This window comes from Siniperca chuatsi, linkage group LG3 (assembly GCF_020085105.1).
Source record: "Siniperca chuatsi isolate FFG_IHB_CAS linkage group LG3, ASM2008510v1, whole genome shotgun sequence".
Taxonomy (NCBI): Eukaryota; Metazoa; Chordata; class Actinopteri; order Centrarchiformes; family Sinipercidae; genus Siniperca; species Siniperca chuatsi.
In genome coordinates, this window is record NC_058044.1 from 17,473,918 (window position 1) to 17,492,175 (window position 18,258).

The 18,258-nt window shown below is 40.6% G+C and overlaps 1 protein-coding gene across 1 annotated transcript; it reads left to right on the forward strand.

The window, feature by feature from the left end:
• Positions 1 to 6,317: 6,317 nt before the first annotated feature.
• Positions 6,318 to 17,654, forward strand: fip1l1b (FIP1 like 1b (S. cerevisiae)). The gene is given in 16 exon segments (XM_044188167.1): positions 6,318 to 6,597; positions 6,985 to 7,039; positions 7,887 to 7,953; positions 8,117 to 8,229; positions 8,531 to 8,595; positions 8,715 to 8,822; positions 8,973 to 9,103; positions 9,498 to 9,622; positions 10,420 to 10,473; positions 12,011 to 12,110; positions 12,318 to 12,480; positions 12,631 to 12,709; positions 14,379 to 14,434; positions 14,803 to 14,992; positions 15,740 to 15,886; positions 16,950 to 17,654. Coding segments are annotated over 16 exon segments (1,674 nt in total). The 5' UTR covers positions 6,318 to 6,518; the 3' UTR covers positions 17,092 to 17,654.
• Positions 17,655 to 18,258: the final 604 nt, after the last annotated feature.

Below are 18,258 nucleotides of genomic sequence, written 5' to 3' on the forward strand. Positions count from 1 at the left end.
TTACACTTTGGTTTTTGTATAGATTAAACAAACAAGATATAACGAACAAGATAACAAACAAGATAATTCGTATTAGTGAGCTTTAGAGGTGCTGGAAGGGGGACTTTGTTACCTTTAGACAGAGCCAGGCTAGCTGTTTCCCCCTGGTTTCAGTCTTTGTGCTAAGCTAAGCTAACTGACCGCTGTTTGTAGCTTTATATTTACTGTACAGATATGACAGTGGTATCAGTCTTCTCATCTATCTCTCTGCCAGAAAGCAAATAAGTGTATTTCCGAAAAAGTCAAACTTTTGCTTTAAACATGATCACAGAGGGAAATTCTATGTTAGCTGTGTAAATTGTTATTTTGCAGTGAACTTATGATGCAAAATGTTGGAACTAAATTAGTTAGGCCTATTTCTAATCTCAAATCTTAATTGCACATCTGTAGAAAAATGATAGTTTCTCTAATCTCATTTTCAAAAATGATCTCATATTCAGAGGCAACAAACATGCATTTATTTTCACAACAGGCGCCGTTTCATGTTGCAACACAAAAGCGTAGAAACTGCCATGTTAAGGATCACACTGTTGAGAGAACCACATGTTTGATCCAAAGAGATGATGTGGATTGAAAATGTGCCAGGGCACATATCTGAGTAAGCTAATATCAGCTTGTGTAATTACTGATAGCCCAATGATCGCCCCCCTGTCTGGATAAACCTGATTAGCATCGACTAGGCTTTAAACCGTCCTAATCCGCAGAGAGAGAGATGGACGCAGGGAGGGAGGGAGCACAGAGCCAACAAGAGACAGACGGGATGATACAGAGGGTGAAGGGGAAAAGAATGAGAAAGGGGAAATAAAGGCAAACATGGTGCAAGAGGATAAAGAGCAGAGGGATAAAAGACAGGGATGGAATAAGAGGAGGAGGGAGGAGGAAGAGGAGGAACAGTCATGGAAAAAGAAGTGAAGAGAAGCAGCAAACTACGTCAGAGCAGTTCACAGCCTGAAGAAACACCATGACCACAACATATGAAACTGTACTGAACTCCTTCAAAATCTTGAAAGAATGAACTAAACTCTCTGACCAAGAGCGACTGAGCCCTTTTCCCAAAATGTCAAAGTTTTGCTCCAATGACAGATTAAAACTAAACTTTTCTCCGTCAAGCTGGAGACCTTCTGTTACATATTCTGGATTCAGACAAAGGAAACCTGCAACTCAAGGTGTCAAAGTACAATCCACCTGTTCCCCAGCCCATAGTCCAGCTGCCCATATGCTCTATGAAGATGTCACTGTGTGTGTTTGTGTGTTGAGTGTGCGTCCGTCAGGATCATCCATATGTCCGCTGTCCACTGAGTTCACATGTCATTTGAGCAGTTTATATGCCTTTCCCTATTCCATTATTCATCATTGAGGTGAGAGTCTATAGCAGATCTTGGTTGACTCACTATGACTTGGTGTGTGTGTGTGTGTGTGTGTGGACCCACAGCATGACTCACTCAGTGCTTTTAGACAGATGAGGACAGCGGTCTCACAGAGGGCAGCAGAGGTTTTATACAAGAAAAATAGCCACTTAGATTAGATTACGTAATGACAAACATTCCCTCTCTCTCTCCTCATTCACTTTCTCTCCTTCTCTTTCACCTTCCCCTTTATATCTCTCTCACTTATTTCTCCTTTTTAGTGACGCACACACACATCCTAACTCAATCACCTACAAATGGAGCTTCACACCCTCAGGCAGGCACGTACATACACCTTCTTTGCCTGTTTGCGCAAACCCACACAAGACAGACAGGAGAACACACACACTTGGACACACACATTTCAACACAGAGAATACCTCTCCTTTCAATGATTGGCCAAAAGCTCAGCATAACCTTTTTTTTCTGCAGAAATCCAACACTGTTGTCTGTCTGCTGACTGGACATTATAAAGCTGATATCTGTGTCCATTTGTCTTTCTTCTCCTTTAATACAGTCAGTGCAGTGGAGGTTGTTGTTTTTACCCACTCTGTGTGGTTGTTAAGTGTCCATCCATGGTTCAATTGTGGTGTTTCACATATCAATTATAACCCATTGACCAGATCGGACTAAGAGGTGGGTCCAAAAACATTGAAAAACATTTCCTCAGAGATTATTAGATTCACTTTGATGTAATTTACTTTGAATGAATCCAGTGATGTATATTCCAGTTCAGATCATTTTCCTTATTTGCAACCTTAAAGGAATAGCTTGACAGTTTGTGAAATATGTGGATAACGCTTTCTTGATTGATACCACTGTCATAGCTGTCTATTTTGTAATGTTCAAAAACCAAAGTACAAAAAATACGATCTGACGTTTTCGGGGAATTATGTGCTGTACTGTTTCTTGGCCATGCACAGTAACTTACTAGAGTCTCCACTGGTTGCTTGGCAACTGCTCAGTTGAAATAGTCAGTGAAATAACCCCAGTAAAACGGCAAATTTTCGTTTTTACACTTTGGTTTTTGTATAGATTAAACAAACAAGATATAACGAACAAGATAACAAACAAGATAATTCGTATTAGTGAGCTTTAGAGGTGCTGGAAGGGGGACTTTGTTACCTTTAGACAGAGCCAGGCTAGCTGTTTCCCCCTATTCAGAGGCAACAAACATGCATTTATTTTCACAACAGATGGCTTTTTGTGTTGCAACACAAAAGCGTAGAAACTGCCATGTTAAGTTGGCATGTATGGCATCACACTGTTGAGAGAACCACATGTTTGATCCAAAGAGATGATGTGGATTGAAAATGTGCCAGGGCACATATTTGAGTAAGTTAATATCAGCTTGTGTAATTACTGTTAGCCCAATGATCACCCCCCTGTCTTGATAAACCTGATTAGCATCGACTAGGCTTTAAACTGTCCTAATCCGCAGAGAGCGGGATGGAGGGAGGGAGGGAGCACAGAGCCAACAAGAGACAGACGGGATGATACGAAGTTAGTCACGGAGTTCCATATGGTTCTGTGCTTGGACCGATTCCATTCACCTTATATATGCTTCCTCTAGGCAATATTATTAGGAAACACTCCAGAAACATTCATTGTTATGTGGATGATACCCAATTATATCTATCGATCAAGCCAGTTGAAACTAACCAGTTAGTAAACTTCAAACATGCCTTAAGGACATAAAAACCTGGATGACCTGCAATTTTCTGATGTTAAACTCTGACAAAACTGAAGTTATTGTACTTGGCCCCAAACACCTCCGAGACACATTATCTCGAGACATAATTGCTCTAGATGGCATTGCCCTGGCCTCCAGCACCACCGTAAGGAACCTCGGAGTTATCCTTGATCAGGATTTATCCTTTAACTCCCACATGAAACAAACTTCAAGGACTGCCTTCTTTCACCTATGTAACATTGCAAATATCAGGAACATCCTGTCTCAAAATGATGCTGAAAAACTAGTGCATGCATTTGTTACTTCTAGGTTGGACTATTGCAGTTCCTTATTATCAGGCTGCCCGAATTAGTCCATTAAGACTCTCCAGTTGATCCAGAATGCTGCGGCACGTGTACTGACAAGAACTAGGAAAAGAGATCATATTTCTCCAATATTAGCTTCTCTGCACTGGCTTACTATAAAATCCAGAATAGAATTTAAAATCCTTCTCCTCACCTACAAAGCTCTTAATGGTCAGGCACCATCGTATCTTAAAGAGCTCATGATACCATATTACCCCATTAGAACACTGCACTCCCAGAAAGCAGGGTTACTTGTGGTTCCTAGAGTCTCCAAAAGTAGAATGGGAGTCAGAGCCTTCAGTTATCAAGCTCCTCTCCTGTAGAATCAGATCCCAGTTTGGGTTTGGAAGGCAGACACCATCTCCACATTTAAGAGTAGCCTTAAGACTTTCCTCTTTGATGAAGCTGTATAGTGTGTTGTCTGAATTATTATACCAACAATGTAAACCTTGTACAAGATGCTTTACCAAAACTGTACCTACTTATGGTCATGCCAATCAAGCACATTTGAATTTGAAACATTTGAGTACACAGGATGGAAGAGAGAGAGTGGGATGATTAAATAGATAGATGGAAGAAAAAGGCATCAAATGAGGGAAAAGAGGTGGAGAAAAGAATTGGAGGGGCTGTGATCCAAAAGGCAGATGGGGTAAAAGACAGAGAGGAGAGATCAAGTTGGGGGAGACAGAGTGAATGAAATAAATGCGATTTCCATGATCAGTTTAAATGAGAGACCATTGGCATCCCTGTTTGTATGTTTAAGTGTGTGTGTGTGTGTGTGTGTGAATGTGTGTGTGTGTGTGTGTGTGTGTGTGTGTGTGTACTGTGAACATATGGATACTTGTGATATGAACCCCTGTGTGGTTCTCGCATAGGGAAAAAAATCAATGTACTCACAAATATAAAATTACCACTGTGTGTGTGTGTGCATGTTGTGCATGCTAATGTCTATGTGCATGTACGTTCTTATTAATTTCATTCCAGCATCAGATACATCAAAGTATGTGTGAGTGCTGTCCACGCCTCTGTATAATCACCACTGTAAAGAAGCGATACCAAGTGGTGGTGAAAAGAGAGAGTGAGAGAATCCACAGATTTCCTTGTCAATTACTGACAAAGCTAAAGTGGCCTCCACCTAACTGGTCGGAGGCCATAAATGCATTAACAATCCTCTTTGCATTAACGAGGGCAACTTCTTGTGCAAACAGAACCACAACAGCAATCATGGGAGTCAGTTTGCTGATGATGAGCCTGCAGCTGCTGACTGATTTCATGAATGTATAAAAGGAAGGAGCATGGCTCTTTGTGAGTGAGGAAAAAAATAAAACTGTCATTTATTTAAACTTCTATTTGTCAATTGAAATATTGTCTATGTCTGTGTTTTGTTGTTGTGTGTAAAATGAACAATAATGACAACAACTTGGGTTAACATATTTGCCTTACTGACCTACTAAGCCAATACAAGTAAGGGTGCACACTTAGTAGAATTAGCTCTTCTCACAAGCACCTATAGACTACCGTTACTACCAAGCTATTCTATTTTCTTTTTAAATACAGCTAAATATATACGTTTTTAAACTGTTTTTTGTTGACTTGCATGATTTTTTATATCTCCTGGATTTTATTACATTTTCATTTATTATTGTGCCTCAATTGGTCTCGTATTATTTGTCATTGTATAATCTTATTAGTGTCTGCCATGTACTCTGCTTAATCACTTTGTAAGTGTGTTACAGTAAGAGAAGTGGTATGCAAATAATGGTATTTAAAAGCTATATATTATATACTGAGAATGTTTTCTCTTTTCCAGCAATGCCCTGCTTTACATCTACACAGTTATAGCTCTATAATGTTGATGTAGAGTTAATGTATATAGATTATTACACCTTGTTGCTGCTCAGTAAATCCAACAATCACAGTCTTAATGTTGGCCACTGGAGCAGTTATGGGTGGAGTGTCTTGTTCATTTCCTTGGCAGTCCAGTGATTAAACCCTGCAACTTTTCACTTATAACTGCACTTCTCTAACTATCTGTGTTATATTTAACAATTTCGCATTTTTGCATATTTCTATACTTTGTGGCCAAAAGCATGTGGACACAAACGTGCACATACTATTGACTTCTTTTGGTCTGGGGCTGCTTTTATAGTTTGTGCTAGACCCCTTAGTTCTACTTCAGGGAAATCTTTATGCTACAGTACAACATACTATGATATTTTAGACAATAGTGTGCTTCCATCTCTGTGGCAGCAGTTTGGGGAAGACCCTTTCCTGTTTAAACATGACATTGCCTCTGTGCACAAAGTGAGGTCCATAAAGAAATGGTTTTCCCAGTTTGGTGTGGAAGAACTTGACTGGCCTGTACAGAGCCCCAACCTCAACTACCTTTGGGATGAACTGGACTGCAAGCCAAGCGTTATTGCCCAACATCAGTGCCTGACCTCACTCTTGTGGCCGTGGCCATATGAACTTAGGGGCCCTGGGGCAAAAACGAGCTGTGGGCCCCTACTGACCAGCCAGCACCACCACCATGTTTCTGTGCATAGTGTATGTATCCTGTCACCTTCAAGTAAACAAAATGAATCAGATTTATATCTAACAGTTTGAACCATGTGAGCACCGGTTTGTATACTGAAATGTTAAAATAGTATATAAGAAGCACACAATATACAAAAACCAAAATATAACGACAATCAACACTTATCTCATAACAAAGTTTATTTTGTAATTGATCACTGTCAGCACCTGGATGAGCCAACAAGCGCCAACTGAATGAAGCGTGATGCTTCTTGTCTGCAGGGGACGCTGTGTTTTCTGCACCAACACTTTGACCTTAGCGCGACAAAAACAACCTCTTCCGGGTTCACACTGACTCGCAGAGGTTGGAGATGAATCTATGAACGCATCATTTTTGGTACATAACTGCGTTTCCTCGCTGTAGGGAGAAACTGTACGTGTATTTCTGCATTTAGAAGCGTTGTTGGACGTCGTTCTTGTGAGGCTGCTTTTGGTTTAGCGCTCCGTATTTAGCTGAACATGTCTGCGGAGGAAGCGGATAAAACAGCCAACACTGATGCCAGCGCTGGAGATGAGGAGGAGGAATGGCTGTATGGAGGTACAAAAAAACCATCTGCTATCCGCAAACACAACTCCTCTTGACTGAATGAGACATGAATCAGTGTGTGTGTGCTACTCTCTTAATAAACTGCTAACCAACAACACTGCTATGAGAGGATTAGAGAGTTAGCCTGGAAGCTACGCTAGCAGCGCCTGTTTGATTTGCTTTTGTCGGCCTTTTACAGCCGTATGACTTTTGAAAAAAAAGTGATTCAATATGTTTCTTTCACATATTAAGATAGTATTCAACCTTAAAATGTGGTAAATACTCCCTCTGTCGCTCTCTGTTGGATTTTGTGCATGACTTAATGCTTAAACATAAGCATTAACGGCCTCTTCGGCTAGTTATTGTTGAAAGAACTATTTTTTATTTTCTATCTTTCAGATGAGTCTGAGAGCAAAGATGAGGACGAGGAAGCCAAACTGAATGCTGCAGTCAGGTATTTAACATCTGTGTTCACCCATGCAAACACCTTGGATTTGTGTAAGTGATTTAAAAACTCAGAAGACACCTGTTTACATCCAGAGGAGGAGGTGCTATTCACTGCAGCACACAGAGAAACCATAAAGAAGCATAAAAACCTCTTCTTAGTGTATGCATTCAAACGTTTCAAAGAAAAATTTAAAGATGCACTGACTGTTGACTTATCCAGTCTGTTTTTTTTTTTTTTAATATCCACACACACATACACATATATCGGTAAAAATTTTACAGATTGATTAAAAATAAGCATTCTTTGTAACTCTCAACTGATCACACTGCTTTGTTGTGTTTACAGATAAGCAGATGTAAACAACCCTTTAACAGCACCAGTCAAAAATAACTGGATACATATATTTGGATTAAGTTGTTGTCTAGTGTCAAACCGTACCTTTTAATCCTAAATTACATTTGCATCGTGATTGTGAAGTTAGAGAGCTTGAGAAAACCTAGGACAAACCTAAGAGCTACAAACTAACATGCAGATATTGATATGCAACACATTTTGTATCCAGTGCTTACATGCTACTCAAGCATTGGTAAAAAAAAGAAAAAAAAAAGTCACTGGATCTTTGAAAGCCAATTTCTACACAGTTTTTGATGTGGATGTCATGGTTCTTTCCTATTGATATTTATCCTGCGAAGAAGGCTTTATTCGCTATTTGCCTGGGCATTTGCCTGGGCATTTGCCTGGGCATTTGCCTGGGCTAACTCATTTGAGTTATTTGAGGATGTTTAGGATATTTGGTTGTTTTGTGCTGTCTGTAATTTACATGAAATTGTTTAATACTTCATTTGATCTACAGTGCACCTGCTGATGCTTCAACAGAGGATGATGCTGCACATGCTACAGGGAATGGAGTGGCCTCTGAGGTTGGTGGCTTGCATGCACACAGTCACAGTATGTCTTGCGACGTGTGCTGTGCTTTTTGTCTGTTTTGTTTTTGTTTATGTATTTACCTCCCAGTTTTCAGACTCCTAGTTGTTCTGTCCCTGTGAGAAATGCTCATGTCACCTCTCCCCCCTGGTCTGTCAGGCCACAGGTGAAGCTGCAGGTGAAGATGTTGACAGTGACAGCGACAGTGATGATGACGATGATGATGTCCGCGTCACCATTGGAGACATAAAAACTGGAGCACCCCAATACACGTAGGTTTTAGTCAAAGTGTGGTGTTAACAGTTATCGGCTACTTTAAATAAGCTAACTTAATATTTTCAATGTGAATCATAAACAAAGAGAAATTGGGTGTTCCTTCCAGATGCTTTTTTTGTTCTTACTCATAAAACTAAGCTCTTAGTCTGTCTCTTTACAATTCAAACATGACATGATGCAAAAATAGCTTGTCTGGTCCACATAAATATTCTACATGGTGTATGTGACAGCTTTAATTAAAGAGTAGACCTTGTGATATATCAGGGACAGGGTTTTAATTCTTCATTTTCCTCCCAGACCTTATGGAGCTCCGCCTGTCAATCTCAACATCAAGACAACAGGCTCCAGACCTTATGGACAAGGTATCATTCTCTGTTCTTGATTCTGTTGCTGCAGTTTTTTTCTGTTTTGACCTAAAGAAAACGCCATTTTCATTTCTGTACAAACAAAATGCATTACCATGTTGTGTTGTTTTCTATAGCCGCCAAGCTGAAGGGAGTGGATCTGGATGCTCCTGGAAACATTAACGGGGTTCCAGTCCTGGAGGCGGAAATGGAGTCCTTTGAAGAGAAACCCTGGAGGAAGCCAGGTCTGTGTGTAGCAAAAAAAACAAACAAACTGTAAAAATATGCAACTGTTCCTTTAGGCAGATTATTGAACAGTTATTGAAAATGACATGTCATGTCTAGCATGTAGAGTATTTTGCAAGTTTTTTTTGTGTGTGTGTGTGTGTTTGTAGGAGCGGATCTGTCAGACTACTTTAACTACGGCTTCAATGAAGACACATGGAAGGCTTACTGTGAAAAACAGAAGAGGCTGCGCATGGGCCTGGAGGTCTCTACTGTTGGCTCGGTGACGAGCAAGATCACTGTGAGAGACCAGTGCTTACTCTGTCCTTGTTTGTTTGTTTTCTGTCAACAGCCTCTACATTATTATTATATTTTTATTCACGAGCCTCTCTCTCTCATCAGTTAGTTGGAATCAGAGCAGTTTGCCAACTTCCTGAATGTATTTTTGAGGTTTCTCCTGCGTGCTTTAACTGGAAACGTCATATTATCAGAAACACATTACCCCCCCTTTTTTAAGTCAGAGGAACATTACCTATTATCTATATCCCTACATTGAAGGAGATTGCCTACGGTATGAATAAGACAAAAAAACTTGTCTGACTATATCTTTAAATATCTTTAAAATCAAGACTAAATATCTCTGCTATGGCTAAAATATGAAATACATTAATAAGCTTATTTTGACTCTTTCTTAGGTTCAGCAAGGCAGGACAGGCAATGAGAAGGACGTTTCCAGTTTGCCTGTTCACACGTCCAAGCCAGACTTCGTATCTCCTGTCAGCCTGTACAAGTCCTCCGTCACTCCACACCAGGTCACCAGGTAACACTTCTGCTTTAATCTTCACTTATTTAGATATCTGGTAATATAACACACTTGCAGTTTCTGCTTTTTAAAAAAAACCAAAAAAAAAAAAACTGGAAGCTCTTGAAATAATAAAAAAAAAAAGTCTAAATATCGCAAAAAAGTTCTAATGCTTGGCTGAGGTGGAAAAGTTGGTATATCAATAAAAGACTAAAAGATAAATCACGATGTATATGAAGCATGTGACTTAGATGTCCACTGAGGCTTCCGCTCCACTGGAGAGACAAAATATTACGGCAGATGAAAACATCTGTGTGGAAGGATGAGGAGACTGTAACAAATTAATACATAAAACAACATAAATGCCGTATATCCATCACATTTTATGGTTTTCCATAGTTTGAGGTTTGACCGAAGCTCTTTTAATTTCGTCATCTCGTTGCACCCTCTTCTTCTGCAATGGTTTTTCTGCGACTCTAGAATTAGCACCACCAACTGTTTATCGCGATGTGCCCAACTCCTAATATTCGCATAGGAAACAGTAGTTGATAGAAACATGCATTAACACGCATTTTATTTTGCTGGAAATTTATTTAAAATTTGCACTACATTTGGATGGGAAACATTTCTTGTGTTTAACTTTTCAAATTCATCTCACACCGACACAGAAAAACACGCCTGGTCACCTACAGGTTCGCCAGTGTCCCTGCGGTTAAAACTGGTCACCATCCCATAGGCTGTATATGTGTTTGTGTGTATTAGGGCCGATGTTGCTCTCATCTCCTTTACCCCTGTCCTTTGTTTCAAAATTGTAGGATCTCTCCCCCTCAGTGGCCTGGCCCGCCTGTTCAGGACATGTCCTATTATACGTAAGTGGGCATGGCCTTGTCCCCGCAAGGTGAAATGGGCCCTTATGGGAAATGTGTACATGTTAAACCAGGGGGCCTGGCGTTTTTCTTGACCATGAAACGTGACCACAGAAAAACTCCCGGTGCTACTTCCAAGGCCCCGAAAATACTGTCTTTTTGCCCGTGTTTCTTTCTCTTGGGGTGGTTGATGTGCATGTATCATAACGCAGAAAGTTAACATAAGTTAGAGCTTTAGGAAGAGAAAAGGAAGAGGCACCAGAATATCATGTTCGTTGAATCCACCGCTCATTTTTTTGGTGACACGTTGACAACTATGAGAATTACTTGCTCCTAATTAGAAAGTATTTTTGTAGTAATTGGACAATTCATTAAGTCATCATCGCACATTTTTCTTTCTTGAAGTTACAACCTTAACAAGAGGGTCGTACTTTTAACTTCTTTTATAAATGGAAAAAACCCTTTAAAGGCCCGTTTATCATACCTCCTTAATAAGCTGTATTTATAGTGGGTACAGGATGTTGAGTTGGGACATAACCCAGTGAAGGATCTTAGGTAAAGGCCAGAGGGGTGATAATAAAACATTGTAATGGTTTTATTGACTAATATTTTTAGAAACACCGACTGGTACAAGATGCCTAGTTTTCTCAAGTCACAATTTTCTGGGGTATTTAAATGTCTTTTTAGATGGTAAATGGCTACATTTATATAGCGCTTTTATCCAAAGTGCTTTACAAGGATTTTACTGCTCATTCACCCATTCTCACACACACACACACACACATACTCACCGATGGCAGCGAGCTAGCACGCAGGGTGCTGGCCAACCATCGGGAGCAATGGGGTTCAGTGTCTTGCCCAAGGACACTTCGGCAAGTGGACAAGAGGAGGTGGGCATCGAACTGCCAACCCTGTGATCAGTGGACGACCCGCTCTAACTCAAGAGCTGCCCTCACTAATCCTGGGACACGATTGCTTCTGGCACTATTGGAGTTTTTAAAGGGCTCTGAAAGGCTGAAATAAAATCACTGACCAGACCTAAAAAAGTAACCCTAAATGTGGTTGTTATTAGAGCTAGACTGATAAATTGGCCAGGCCGATATATTGGCTGATATTCACTTATTGCAGATATATCGGTGAACATGTTGGCTGATAAGTAACAAGAAGTTGCAGTACAGAAATGTTAGCAGTAGTAGCAGTTTGAGGTAATTTAGAAAACATCACATATTTTTTTACACAGTAAACATTTACATATTTTTAACCCGTACAATGCCCAGCTCGGTATGTATATTATTCACAATCTGTATCACGATTGTTTATTTCTGTTAAAAGAAAATACTGTCATTTTTAAGTCTGCGGAATGATGATATAGGACCACATTGTTAGAGACTTTCATGGGACTTGGATATGCAGTTTATGTACATTGCTGAATATGTTTGTTTATTGTACATGTGGAAATCGAGGTTGTGTATGTGAACGTGTCATTTGTTTTGGATACTGCACAGTACCTTGATTTTTATTTTTTACGTTCTTTTCCCAGGAAGACGAGCGGTACTATAGATGTGATTGGAGGACAGTTGGCCACCATCAGCAGGGTTGAAGGGCGGCGCAGACACAATGTAGAGGGCAACAATATCCAGGTATACAGAGGCAACGCAGACAGTAACTCTGAATCAAAAAGACTTGGTTAGACTCCTGCATTATTTGCCCTTTTTATGTGATTTGTGGTTTGTTTTTCTTTGCGCTGGTGAAAACTTTGTGCTAGCTCGTACTAAACTAGAGTTACAGTTAACAGAAATGGCGCAGAGTGTGTGTTGTCATCCCAACCTCTCCTGTCTGTTGTGCAGGTGATCGCTGAACAATCAGATGCTGAGCCGACTCCAGCTAAGATACCCCCCTTCTTCCCTCCTGGACCACTTCCTCCAAACATACCGCCACCTCCTTTCCTTCCTCCGCCACCCAATGTCAGCACTGCACCCCCACTCATCCCCGCCCAGTAAGTTAATCATCATCATCATCTTTTTCTTTCTCAGCTGGTCTCTTGGCGTATTTGATTTTAAGAAATCATCCTGTCTTACCCTGTATTTGCTCTATTTTATTGTTTTCAATGTTTTTATTGTTTTCAATGTTTATTCTCTCTCCTCTTTTTCTCCCTCGCAGGGTTGCCCATTACTGTCCCTCCCCCTGGTTTTCCTCCTCCACCTAGTGGGCCTCCTCCTATCATCCCCACTATGGACAGGTAACACACATGTAAACCCACATACACACACTCTATTTTAACTGTGCAAGTGCAACGACAAGCACAAAGCGGTTGGTCTTGGGCGTACAAACTGTGTGGGCGTCTCCAAGTGCACCTGCTATTTTGGTTCATATATGTACAGCGGCGCAAAGTGCAAAAGGGCTGTATGAAGGTGAATATAGATTTGAGGGATTAATAAATACACTCTCAGCCAGTCACATCACTGGTCTCATTGCTCTAAAACAGCGGTGCCAATCATAGTGAAGCATGACAACAACAGTACAACAGATGAAGAATCGGCTTCTCCAGAAAATCCTGTTGTTGTCTGGAAGGTGCAGAGCGGCACAATGTGAACACACCGCATCACAAATCTACAGCTAGAGGCAGACGGTGTGGTTTTTTATTAACAGTTAATTAGAACAATAATGATAGAAGCAAATAATACAAAATTGTTTAGTGAAGCAGTTAATATGATCGCATCAATCCGACGCTATTTCATAATTCTACTGTATTTCACATTGCACATTGTCACATCATATCTTGAAATATGTTACAGCAGTTTTCTGCATGAACATGAACAGCTGATTTTGTTTATTTATTTATTTTATTTTAAGAGCCTGTAATCCGATGTCTCCCGCAAAAACAGGCAGAATACTGAGTTATAACAGACCAATCTGATGTGTGAGAGGTGTGTGTGGTTACTCTGTAGCAGCCTGGTGTCATTTACATGTGATTAAATGAAGGTAAACACAGTGGACGGTCATGTGTAATGGCAATGTGCTCTGCTGCTGCACATCTCCAGTCACAGGCTGCAGATTTGTCCTGCTGCTTTGAGGTGGCTGCAGAGCTTTAATGAACTGAAGGAGAAGCTTTTCATACAGTAAAGCAGCTGTGGACAGAATCACTGATATGTTACTTACTGACGTCAAGTATTCAGTTTGGTGATTTTATCAACAAGAGTAAAGTGGCAGCTGCACGACGTGGCAGAAACAGATGTGGTTCTGAGAAGTCTATTCTCAGCGCAAAGTCTAAGACTCATTTTCCACCCAAATAGCAACAACTCGCTTTGCGCTGCCTCGTTTGTATGAACCTCCCACCTATTTGTGCCCCTCCATCCACCTGTGCACCATGTGCGCTGCGATGAGCACCAAAATACCACACTGACGGGCAAAGCGAATTTCAAGGTCAGAAAAATACCAAACTGTCGGAGCTCTGTTTGTGTTGGTCGTTGTGCTGCCATGAAAACAGGACTCTAAGAAAGCTAGGACTGAGACCAAATACGTTTTTTGAAATTCAACATTACTCCATTAGATACAGGTGAATTTTAAGTCATTATTAAACAAGGTCAAATATTTTAAGTTGAATTTGAGAGATATGGGTCTAAAATATACATACAGTTAGGTCTGTGTCACCCATTGAGAAAAGTCCAACTGAAATCAGATTGCATTTTTTGTCTGCTACAGAACAGATCTGCTCTTTAAATCAAATGTCCTGTGTTCTCCTTTGGAAAAATAAATCAGAAACCAAAATGGAGAAATTTGTTTTATATTTTGTGGTGGTACCCCCTATTTTTTGCATTAATTCAACAGAATACCGCTTTAATATTAAATCGTTTCATACAGACACACACACAGTGTAACATGTTGCCTTTCTTCCTGCGTTTCCACAGTGGCCACCCTGGAGGTTATGATGGACGCTCTGTCCCTACCTACCCGTTCCCTCAAGGTAGGAAACTTACAACATAATCTAGTTTTCTAAACTCTGCAACACAACAAATGTCAGAACTTGTTGTCAATCCATTAATAAGAGATCTGTTGTGATAGATATGGAAAATAATCTCCGCAATGTGTTTAAAACTGTGCAAACAAGGACATTTTGACAGATTAAAGCAAATGTGCATTCCTGACTTTTCTCATCATTGGTTTTAGTTTAGTTGGAAACACATGTTCAAATGGTTAAATATGCGTTATCACCTATTTGCATTATCATCTGACGGATTGCTAACTGGATTTGAACAAAGCCTAATTTCCAGGAAACATTTGAACACAAAGTAATAACCAAGTCTTCGGCTCCCGTCCTCTTCACCTTTTCAGGTGCATACCCTCCACCCATGGCTGGAGGTGTGCCTCCTCCTTGGCCCCCCTTGATGGACAACTCTAAACCCTGGGACTACTATCCCCGTCGAGACGACAAGAGAGACAAGGACAGAGAGAGGCCCAGAGAGAGGACACATGAGCGGGAGAGAGAGCGGGAGCACAGCCCTTCAGCTATGAGCTACACCAGGTGAGAGGGACAAAAACACACACATTCACACGCACACAAACACACACATATATATTTCACATGCCAGAGGGTGAGTTAACTAGCATTTGTAAAGCAACCAAATGTGATAAACAAGGAGATAAACAATGTTTTTAAGCAAAGCTGCGTTGATTTTGAACAGTTTTTGTCTATTGATGCACCAATCTGATATGCCGTATAGGTATCGGCACGGATCCTATTAAGTGGATTGGATATCGGCCATGATGGGACAGATTTACGTTCAATGCGGTTTGTTTGTTTGTCAGTGTCATTATAAAGTTCAGTATCTCTGCTAGTAGTCACAGTCATTCAGTTATGACATGTCACATAAATATGATTCCAATAAGTTTCACACTGTGAGGTAAACAGATTTTAAATTAAGGAAAAAGAGAACACTGGTATTAGGTTGGTTCTTTGTATTGGCAGAAATCCTGAGTTGAGATATTAGAAAAGGTATTATGAGAAAAAATTGGATTGGTGCATCCCTATTTTTTTGTCTTCAGCATTTTACTTTGATGTTTGCACATTTATCTAAAATGTCTTGAATGTTACTGAAAAGCATGTTTTAGGCAAATAATGCACTCATAGTTAAAGACACAGACTGATGCAATAAATTAACAAATGTTTTGACATTTAAAAGCCGCACTTTAATCAGAGAACGGGCTTGTTTGGTATGCATGCAAACATAACATAATGACGTGAAAGCTCTTGTTCTTTTAACTTCCATAGCGACGAGGAGCGGTACCGTTACCGTGAGTACCAGGAGCGTGGTTATGCAGAGCGACATCGGGACCGGTCGAGCCGTGAGAAAGAGGAAAGACACAGAGAGAGACGGCACCGAGAGAAAGAGGAGGGACGCCACAAATCCTCTCGCAGGTACATAAACACACACAAAAAACTTAGACCAACTGACCTAAACCCCCTGATTAGTGATTGTCCAGTCATAGCTTAGCAACCGTAACTAGGCACCACAGGCCTGTGAAGATTTGGATTTTTCCACATGTTGAAGCAGTGTGCATGGAGCTGTAGTAAGAAGTTAGTCTTAGATGCTGTTGGAGTGCAGGCTAATGTTAGAAGGTCTGTCCTGCTCTATTGGATTCGGGGAAGTTTAAACTCCAGAAACCCCAGTTAGCGGAGAAAGTGTTAAATTGGCCAAAGTTAGTTAGTCCTCATCCTCGAAGCCTTTTTTTTTTCTCTTGTAACGCTAAAAGTGATAATACACTGGTTGAAAATATGAACAAGTTTGTGGTCGAAGCAGCTGAACAGGGTTATGTTAGACTGAAATAAGAGTCGGCTCTTACATTTTTCCTTGTCATACAAGGACAAACTAGCTCTACACTGCAATACAAGAACAATGCAGTTTCTTTATTTCCATGTCATTTACATGAATAATCAACTGATGACAATGCCAACTGTTTGCCTGGGCTTTACAGCTTTAGCCTCAGTCTTTTAGCATGACGACATGTATGTAGCCAAAAAGTGCATATTTAAAACCTTTTTATTATAATCTAATTTTAAAACAAATCAGCTGGAAACATTAAAAAGTCAGTTGGAGGTAGTTTTCAACCACATCATTATCGTTATCATTGTAAGTGCATACATGCGGTGTGAGAACGGGGAGATTGACAGGCTTAGTATCAGCGACGAAGAGGGATGGGGGCTTACCAAACGGTCAATTGACAAACTATCTTTCTGTAACCGTATATCAAAATGTCGACCATTGTCTTTTACCCAACACCTCCTTTTTCTGATTTGTCATTTTCCTTTCGTCCCCTCTTCATTTCACTTCACCTTTTCTTTGTTGCACCCATTGATCTTCTTGTCTCTCTTTATCCTTCTCTCCCTCCTTAACTTTTGTCTGCTCTCGACCTCTCGAATCTCCCCCCTCCTCACCTCCTTTGCCCTTTCCACACTTTCATCCTTCGCCTTCAATTAGCAGCAGTAGCAGGAGGAGACACGACAGCGAGGAGGGCGACAGCCACCGGAGGCACAAACACAAGAAGAGCAAGAGGAGCAAGGAGGGCAAAGAGGCCAGCGAGGAGATCAGCGCAGACCAAGAGAACCAGGAGGCCATGGAGTAGTGAAAACCACCTCCTGTTTTTCTTCTCTCTCTCTCTCTGTCTGTCTGTCTGTCCCCGGTCCTATTTGTCCCCCCCGTGTCTCCCACCAAGATAAGAAGGAAAGGGAGAAGATGAGCACAGACCCACAAAACCAGGAAGTCGCAGAGTGATCGATGCATCCTGTCACGGCCCTCTCCATCAATCTCAATTCTCCTCATCCCGCTGTCGTTCGTCCTCACCATCACTTCAGGCAGAGATTGGATGGAGCAGAGGAGGTGGTGAAGGAGGGATAGTCGTCCTTTTTACTTCATCTGACTTTTCCATCACTAGCTGACATCAGACAGGGCATCAATCTGCCTTCAACCCCCTCCTCCCTCTCTCCTCGGCTCCCCCACCCTCCTCTCAGAGCACTGCTGTAACAATTAAGTCATGCTCAGAGATTTCACTGTACAGTCAAAACGATCAGCAGATTTAGGTCTTTTTCTGTCATTTGTTTGTTTGTTGTCCTTTTGTTCTTGTCGTTTATGAAGACATCTATAGAGAGCTCTCAGTTTAAGTTCAATTAAAAAACACTTTTGATAAGATGTCTTTTTGTGACTCGTTTTGGAATAAATAGTCAATAATTCTTCACATATATTACTTTCCTAATAGTGATTCATATTAATCTTTCACAGGCATTGGTAACTGTATAGACTACCCATAATGCATTTTAAAAATCACCTTTGGGATATGAAATATTGTGAACACAGAAATCTTAATGTCCCCCTCCACTCACTAATATGTTTAACTTATTGTTATGTAACTTAGATGTTTAAGCTTCACTGTGCAAAATGATGTTTGTGCAAAATTTGACACTAGAAGGAAGTTTTCACGTTTATCTGCTGAAGAGGGAAAGTTTCTCTGTGCTCACCTTAAATCTGAGTTTAAGACGTGATCGTACAAGCAACCTGAAACCTCCAGTGCACATACACAGAGACATCTTGTGTCCAGCAGTGAAACCTTTTATTATATTTACATATTCATAGATTCTGGGTTTCTGCAGTGAGGGAGAATGTGAGTAGATGTAATTTTAACAGGTTTTAATGATGGTAATTGAACTTTTTTTGTGGAAAAACCATGTCCGATACAAATTATTACTCCAAGCAGAGTATTTATATACAGTGGTGTGCAAAAGTGTTTGCCCCCTTC